This window comes from Hemiscyllium ocellatum, chromosome 28 (genome assembly GCF_020745735.1).
Source record: "Hemiscyllium ocellatum isolate sHemOce1 chromosome 28, sHemOce1.pat.X.cur, whole genome shotgun sequence".
Classification (NCBI taxonomy): domain Eukaryota; kingdom Metazoa; phylum Chordata; class Chondrichthyes; order Orectolobiformes; family Hemiscylliidae; genus Hemiscyllium; species Hemiscyllium ocellatum.
This window is the reverse complement of record NC_083428.1, coordinates 1,258,580-1,267,202: the sequence shown is the minus strand read 5'-3', so window position 1 is coordinate 1,267,202 and position 8,623 is coordinate 1,258,580. Positions and strand designations below refer to the sequence as shown.

Below are 8,623 nucleotides of genomic sequence, written 5' to 3'. Positions count from 1 at the left end.
GGTCCCTGTCCTGGGAAGGTTTGATGGAGGGACAGTATCGAGAGAGCTTTACTTTGTATCTAAACCCATGCTGTCCCTGTACCGGGAGTATTTGATGGGGGGGACAGTGTAGAAGGACCTTTACTCTGTACCTAAACCTGTGCTATCTCTGTCCTAGGAGTATTTGATGGGACAATGTAGAGAGAGCTTTACTTTGTACCTAACCATGTGTTGGCCCTGTCTTGGGAGAATTTGCATGGTGGACAGTGTAGAAGGAGCTTTGCTCTGTATCCAATCCTATGCTGTCCCTGTTCCTGGAAGTGTTTAATGGGGACGGTGTATAGTTAGATTTACTCTGTATCTAACCACGCTATATGTATGAGGCTCTGTCATTTTGCCATGAGCTGGGAGTGAAGTTGTACTATGTACAAATCTTTGGCACTAACCGTCCACAGTCAGTGATGCAATGAAACTGACCTAACAGGGAATTGGCATATTATATTGATTGCACAATTTGAATTTGGGATTTTCAGGCAGTTTGAGTAATGGGCTGTGTCCTTGCTGATTTCCCCTGTGTGTGAATGTTCATCCATCAATCATAGCTTCATTTTTGTCTTTGTCTTGTGAAGAAAATGTTGATAAGAAGATTTGTGCTTCTCTCGATCTGTTGCTTCCAAATGGGTTGTACAGATTTTGCTTTTTCTTTGCAGGAAAAGTTGGAGATTAAACTCTGCAAATTCTTTCAGCCATGAGTCAGGTTTAGGGAGGGCAGAACCAGTGAGGAGCCTCCTGTCTGAGTGACAAAGCAGCCAGGGCTGGGCTGGGCTGAGATGGGCTGGGCTCCCTATAAACTCAGCAACTGCTGCACATCTGGGTAAGAAACTGGAAAGCCAGCAGCTCCGAGCCGGGTTCCGTGCGGATATTATTCTTTCAGAAGGCAATTTCACCCCAGATTCGATATTGTCCTGCGATCTGCCGCTGAAGTTTGTTCATTTTCTTTGCCTGTTATTGGAGATTCTGCCCTGGGGTTTGACTCGGAATTGCGGGAGAAAAATGGGGGTTTATTATGGGCTGTTGGGGGTTGTTTCTGAGTTGGGGGTTTATTATGGGCTGTGGGGGGTTTGTTTCTGAGTTGGGGGTTTATTATGGGCTGTTGGGGGTTGTTTCTGAGTTGGGGGTTTATTATGGGCTGTGGGCTGTGGGAACTGCACACGCTTGGTCAAAGTTACGGGAGTTTATGTTAGTTTTCGATGAAGTTCAATGCGACTGAAATCACGGACTGGAAATGTACCCCCCCCCCCCCCCCCGAGTCTGACCAGCTCAGGGATTGGGGGGGGGGGAGGTCGGAGGGAGGGGTGAAGTCTGACCAGCTCCAGGTTTGGAGGGTGGGATGGAATTTGTTTAGCGCCGGGTTTGGGGGGGAGGGGATGGAATTTGCCTAGCGCCGGGTTTGGCGGGGGTGGGTGGGGTGGAGTTTGCCTAGCGCCGGGTTTGGGGGAAGGAATGGAATTTGACTAGCGCCGGGTTTGGTGGGGGTGGGTGGGGTGGAGTTTGCCTAGCGCCGGGTTGGGGGGTGGGGGGGGAAGAGGGGGTGGAGTTTGCCTAGCGCCAGATTTACTAACCCCAGTCTCTCTGCCTCCAGCAGCATCCTTCATCATGACGGTTCCAAGTAAAACCGAGGTGGCCATGCAGAACCTGATAGAAGTTTTCCATCATTTTGCCAAAAATGATAAACACACCCTGAACAAACCCCAGATGAAACAGTTCATGGAAGCAGAGCTCAGTGGGCTGTGTAAGGTAGGCACACTGAAACTTCATTCCCCATGCCCAGCCTCACCCCTCACCCCTGCCACAGTCCCAATCCTACCAAGCATCTAACCTACCCTAACCTCACACCAACATCTACAAAACCGTCACGCTTTCATCTGCTCACACCCTCCTCCTGGCCCACCCACACCCCTTGCCCCAACACACACACAATCAGTGTGAACAGGCTGAACTGTAGGCTGGGTCTGATGATTCAGAATGCTCTATTTGTTCAGACAGCAAACTCTCAATGATCTCATCATTTTTAGAAAGGAAAGCTCCCAAACAGATCATTGGGTGATTGTTTAACATATTCCTGCCCTCCGGATCCAGATCAATCCTCCCAGAATTACACAGAACATTAATCGCAATTCGCTTTTTAAAAAAAAACCATCGGTGGCACATTGCTGCCTCACAGCGCCTGAGACCCGGGTTCAATTCCCGCCTCAGGCGACTGACTGTGTGGAGTTTGCACGTTCTCCCCTGTCTGCGTGGGTTTCCTCCGGGTGCTCTGGTTCCCTACCACAGTCCAAAGATGTATGGGGTTATGTGAAATGGCCATGCTAAATTACTTGTACTGTTAGGTAAGGGGTAAACGTAGGGGTATGGGTGGGTTGCGGGTCGGTGTGGACTTGTTGGGCCGAAGGGCCTGTTTCCACACTGTAAGTAATCTAATCAATAATTCCATGGTCACCACCCCAAGACTAGTTTTATACTTCAGATTTATTAACTGTAATCCAAAATCTCCCAGCTGAGTCTGTGGGATTTGAACCTGCCTTTGTGGAGTAGGAATGGATTACAACCTCACCACTATCTCCCTTCTGCTATTCAGTTATTGCTGGTCTTTAAGGAGTCCTTTGAAGGATGAAAGATGACCAAAGTTTGTGCGAAGATTTGTAGCTCGGGTGCTTGTTGTTGTGGTTCTGTTCGCCAAGCTGGAAGTTTTTGTTGCAAACGTTTCATCCCCTGGCTAGGAGACATCATCAGTGCTCTGGAGCCTCCTGAGAAGCGCTTCTTTGATGTTTCTTCCGGTATTTATAGTGGTGGAATAAATACCGCTGTAAATGCCGGAAGAAACATCAAAGCAGCGCTTCTCAGGAGGCTCCAGAGCACTGATGATGTCTCCTAGCCAGGGGACGAAACGTTTGCAACAAAAACTTCCAGCTCGGCGAACAGAACCACTACGATGAAAGATGATGTTGAGACATTTTGGGATGGAGTTGCAGCAGTTAGGCTGCAGTTGGTTTCAGGTATTACTGCCAATGATCAAGCAATTTAAAAATGACCGATGTCGCAGGGGCTTGGGAAGGATATAGGGCTGGAAGAAATGACAGGGGTGGTTAGAATGATGGGTTTGAAAGAAACAGATGGACTGGGAACCAGTGTCAGTCAGTGCACGGTCAGGGTTAAACAGCACTTGATGTCAATCAAGACATGTGGGAAGCAGAGGTTTGGATGTCATGCAGATTACAGAACTTGAATGTGGCAATAGGCCAGGCATATGTTGGAGGAATCGAGTCCAGAGGTAACAGGGTTTCAGCAGCAGAGCAACCAATGGGTGTGGCGAGGTGATGTGATGGAGGGGGAAACAATTGAGAGACGTGCAGGGCTTGTGATCAGTAATCTGTCACAGTATTAAATATTAAGGTTGTGAACAATCTTATTATGTGTCTGACAATTGCCAACGGGGTTGGAGTTTAGACCATAAGAAGACCATAAGACATAGGAGTGGAAGTAAGGCCATTCGGCCCATCGAATCCACTCTGCCATTCAATCATGGCTGATGGGCATTTCAACTTCACTTACCAGCGTTCTCCCCGTAGCCCTAATTCCTCGAGACAACAAGAATCTATCAATCTCAGCCTTGAAGACATTTAGCGTCCCGTCTTCCACTGCACTCTGCGGCAATGAATTCCACAGGCCCACCACCCTCTGGCTGAAGAAATGCCTCCGCATTTCTGTTCTGAATTGACCCCCTCTAATTCTAAGGCTGTGTCCACGGGTCCTAGTCTCCTCGCCTAATGGAAACAATTTCCTAGCGTACACCCTTTCCAAGCCAAGTTTGTGACAGGCCTGAAGACAATGACTTCACTGGCCTTAACATCCTGTCCTGGTTGTCGGACAAGCAGACTTTTAAAATAATGAACAAAGGCAGATTGAGGTTGTGATGAGAAAGAGGTTCTGGGTGTTGGACATGTGGAAACTAACATTGTACTTTTAGATGATGTTGTTGAGAGGTAGAGTGTGGCTGAAAAATGAGGCCACGGGCAGATTAGATTCCCTACAGTGTGGAAACAGGCCCTTTGGCCTAACAAGTCCACACCGACCCGCCGAAGCGCAACCCACCCATACCCCTACATTTACCCCTTACCTAACACTACGGGCAATTTAGCATGGCCAATTCACCCTAATCTGCACATCTTTGGACTGTGGGAGGAAACCGGAGCACCCGGAGGAAACCCACGCAGACACGGGGAGAACGTGCAAACTCCACACAGTCAGTTGTCTGAGTCGGGAATTGAACCCAGGTCTCAGGCGCTTGTGAGGCAGCAGTGCTAACCCCTGTGCCACCGTGCTGCTCACTACCACCGTGCCGCCCACAATGTAGCAGTGCCAACCACTGAGCCACTGTGCCACCCCCTGGGGAATACCAGAATATATGTATCATTCCCAAGGGTAAATAATGGTATGGTTCTGTGTTGAGGTTGTATGGGCAGAATGACCATTAGTTAAATTAACTGTATCCTGAAAATAGTCACCTCTGCATTTTGGAGCTGACTCCAGTGCTAAGTGCAGGAATAGGTAGTAATTTGGGTCCAACTTGCAAATCAGGGTGAATGTACAGAGCAGGCATTTCACAAGTAGTTCGATCTGTGGTAGAAGAATTAATATTCAATAGGTTTGGGAATGTTTAGAATGAGGGTGTGGTTTCTAGGAAAGAAGCCAAGACTGAACAATGAGAAACACTGAGTAGTAGTTCAGTCAGGCCAATCCAAACAAATCCACAGCAGCACAGCAGGACGCTTCGTATCTGGACTTGCCTGACTCCATTCCAGCAGTGTGTTGTAGACAGACAAAACCTCTCAGCACTTTGGGTCCTGGGGGGTGGGGGTGCTGGTTGGTTTTAATGTCCTGACCAGCGTCGACTGTGACCAATTAAGATGAAACAGTTTGCACCTCCTGTGATCCTCTGCTCCCAGTATCCAATTTAACCCCGTCCTTGGAGAGGTGGGGCTATGGAGAAAAAAGCTCAAGGATAGAGCCTCTGTGGAATCATGAAACTGTTATGGCATGGAATGGGCCCATGATATCTGTGCTGGCTCTCTGTTCATCCTGTCCTGCTTCCTTTCCCTGTATCCTTGCAATTTAGATTAGATTACTTACAGTGTGAAAACAGGCCCTTCGGCCCAACAAGTCCACACCAACCCTCCGAAGAGCAACCCACCCAGACCCATTCCCCTACATTTACTTCACCTGACACTATGGGCAATTTAGTATGGCCAATTCACCTAACCTGCACGTTTTTGGACTCTGGGAGGAAACTGGAGCACCCAGAGGAAACCCGCACAAACACGGGGAGAACGTGCAAATTCCACACAGACAGTTGCCTGAGGTGGGAATTGAACCTGGATCTTTGCTGCTGTGAAGCAGCAGTGCTAACCAATGTACCACCGTGCTACCCACAATGTTTTTCTTCAGTGTCGAACGGTCCCATCTTCACCCACTTCAGGCTGTGCATTCCTGATCCCACCCATTCGTGTTGTCATCGCTTTTCTGTTTGCCAATGACCTTAAATCAATATCCTCTCTCTTTCTTTTTCAACTTTTACACCAATAGGAATATTTTGTCCCTAACCATTCTGTCCAGAACCTGCATGGTTTAGAAAACCTCAATCAATTAATCTTTCTTCTCCATGGAAAACAGTCCCAACTTATTTAATTTATCCACTAAGCTGAAGTCTCTTATTCCCTGGAACCATTCTTGTATTTCTTTTCTACATCTTCTTACATCCCTCCTAAGTCCAGTGTCCGGCAAGACACAGTACTCCATACACATCTCACAGAACTGCCCCTGTACAGTATGCCTCTGTAAAGTCCAGGTTACTGTCTGATTCACTAACTGTGCTAAACAGTCAGGGACCACTGCTCCTACACCCCCTATAGAGTTAAATATCTTATGTGGTTTCTCTTTCCATTGATCGTAAAAATAAGGATGTAACACTTCAGTAGCACAGGGTATTGTCCTAATTTAAGGAAGAAAGTAAATACATTGAAGGCAGTCCACTGGATTGATACCTGAAATGACTGTTGTCTTAGGAGGACAGGTTGGGCAGACTGGGCTTGTTCCCCTAGAGTTTGGAAGAGTGGGGGTGACCTGATTAAACTGTGTAAGATCCTGAATCATCTTGACAAAGTTGACATGGAAAGACTGTTTCCTTTTGTAGGTCATACTAGACTCTGGGTACTGTCTCAAAAGTATACGTCACTTTTTTAAGGTACAGTCATACAGTTGACAGTGTGGTGCTGGAAAAGCACAGCAGATTTGACAGCATCTGAGGGCAGGAGAATTAATATTTCAGACATAAGCTCTTCCTGATGAAGGCCATATTGCAGAAACATCGATTCTCCTGCTCCTCGGATGCTGCCTGACCTGCTGTGCTTTTCCAGCATCACACTCTCAACTCCGATCTCCAGCATCTGCAGTCCTCATTTTCTCCTTCAGACTCAAACAGTCATCCAGCACAGAAACAGACCCTTCTATCCAACTTGGTCATGAGGAATTATATTCTCTTAAAACTTTGGAATTCTGTGCCCAGGATGGGTGAAGGCTGAGGTAGATAGGTTCTCATTAGGTAGGGGAGTCAGGGAATGTGGAATTTGAAACACAAAACAGATCAGCAGTGATCTCATTGAATTGCAGAGCAGCTATGAAGTGCTGAATGGATTCTTTCAGCTCCTATGTTGAATGTTCATTCTTTCCACTAAATCGGAATAACTTTCCACCTCCTTATATTTTTGCTTTTCTTCCATCTCTTCGCAGAATCAGAAGAACATTGAATCTTTTGACAAAATGATGAAAGATCTAGATTTTGACGGTGATGGGCAACTGAATTTTGAAGAGTTTGTGTCGTTCGTTGCTGGTGTGATGTTTTCCTGTAATGAAATTTATGTCAAAAGGAGGGAGCAACAAGCAAAAGGAGGAACCTGCCAAGTCACAAAATGAACAGTGACTGGTTCCTAAACCATGTGACAATATGTGAGAATGATCAGCTTACAATCCAAGCAGCATCCTTGCTTGCTTCTCATCTTTTTGTAAAATACAAATTAATGAAATAAAAATGGTTCAACCAACTGTTTTAAATGTCATGTCCTTTTTAAATCTTTCTTCTCTCACCTTAAAAACATGCTACCTAGTTTTGAACTCCTCAACCCTAGAGAAAAGACCATTGCTATTCACCTTATCTATACCCCTTATGATTTTATAAACCTCTAAGGTCACCCCTTAACCTCCTACTCTAAAGTGAAGAGTCACAATCTATTTTTATAGTTCAAGCTCTCTATTCCCGCTACATCCTGGTAAATCTTTTCTGAACGCAATTTAAGTTGCTGATGATACAGACCAACCTCTGGGTGAAAGATTTTTACAAAAAAAACCTCCTGACCTTTCACCTTAAAATTATGCCCCCTTGTTATTGACCGTTCAACTAAGGGGAACAGTCACTTCCTTTCCAAAATTAGCTGCTTTCCTGATGTATGAGCCTTGGTGACTTGTTGTGGTACATCTTATAGAGGTACACTGTTGCCATGATAACTGATGGGGAAGGCTGTGAATGTCCAAGATGGTGTTTGGAGTCCAATCAAGCAATCTACTTTGTTGTGGATGGTGCCTAGTTTTTTGTGAGCATTGTTGGAGCTGCACTCATTCAGTGGAGGTTGGAGATCGGCTTTAGCAGTCAGCAGGAGATTCTTTGCTGCAGGATTCCTAGCCTCTGACCTGCTCTTGTAGTCACAGTATTTATATGGCTAGTCCAGTTCTGGTCAACAATAACCCCCATGATACTGAAAATGGGGAATTCAATCGTGATAATTTCATTGAGTGTCAAGAGGTGATTGTTAGATTTTTCTCTTTAACTCCCCCTCCCACTCCACCGAGGAAATGCAGGTCCTTGGACTCCTCCACCGGCAGAACACAACTACACGACGGCTGGAGGAGGAGCGCCTCATCTTCCGCCTGGGAACCCTCCAACCACAAGGTATGAATTCAGATTTCTCCAGTTTCCTCATTTCCCCTCCCCTCACCTTGTCTCAGTCGGTTCCCTCAACTCAGCACCGCCCTCCTAACCTGCAATCCTCTTCCTGACCTCTCCGCCCCCCACCCCACTCCGGCCTATCACCCTCACCTTGACCTCCTTCCACCTATCCCACCTCCATCGCCCCTCCCCCTAGTCCCTCCTCCCTACCTTTTATCTTAGCCTGCTTGGCTCTCTCTCTCTTATTCCTGATGAAGGGCTTATGCTCGAAACGTCAAATTCTCTATTCCTGAGATGCTGCCTGGCCTGCTGTGCTTTGACCAGCAACACATTTGCAGCTGTGATCTCCAGCATCTGCAGACCTCATTTTTTACTCGAAGATTTTTCTCTTGTTGGAGATGGTCATTGTTTGACAGTGTATGGTGCAAATGTAACTTCTCAGCCCAAGCCTGGATATTGTCCAGGTTTCACTGCATTTGGACCTGGAGACTTTATAGAATCAAGTGCATCAGTTGTTTTTTGATATCAGGTGCAGTGAATAGAATGTGTAGAAGACTGGTATCCATGAAGCTAGAATGCTAAGGAGGA

At 46.5% G+C, this 8,623-nt stretch overlaps 1 protein-coding gene across 3 annotated transcripts; it reads left to right on the top strand.

Annotated features, from left to right (window-relative positions):
- Nucleotides 1–782: 782 nt before the first annotated feature.
- LOC132829058 (protein S100-A1-like) lies at nucleotides 783–7,136 on the top strand. 3 transcript variants are annotated; one of them, XM_060846349.1, is made up of 3 exons: nucleotides 783–853; nucleotides 1,625–1,776; nucleotides 6,826–7,136. In XM_060846349.1, exons 2-3 carry the CDS (start codon nucleotides 1,636–1,638, stop codon nucleotides 7,006–7,008), a joined length of 324 nt encoding a protein of 107 aa, XP_060702332.1. In that variant the 5' UTR covers nucleotides 783–853; nucleotides 1,625–1,635; the 3' UTR covers nucleotides 7,009–7,136. The 3 variants fall into 3 exon arrangements, with proteins under 3 accessions (XP_060702332.1, XP_060702330.1, XP_060702331.1); XM_060846347.1 differs by lacking the exon at nucleotides 783–853 and adding an exon at nucleotides 860–962; XM_060846348.1 differs by lacking the exon at nucleotides 783–853 and adding an exon at nucleotides 860–962 and having other exon boundaries at nucleotides 1,622–1,776.
- The last annotated feature ends 1,487 nt before the right edge of the window (nucleotides 7,137–8,623 follow it).

What these genes read in the sequence shown, in the direction of transcription:
- LOC132829058 (XM_060846349.1), top strand. Translation starts at nt 1,636, where the DNA reads ATGACGGTTCCAAGTAAAACCGAGGTGGCCATGCAGAACCTGATAGAA. An exon ending in AGCTCAGTGGGCTGTGTAAG is followed by an intron (nt 1,777 to 6,825) that starts GTAGGCACACTG and finishes ATCTCTTCGCAG; the next exon opens with AATCAGAAGAACATTGAATC.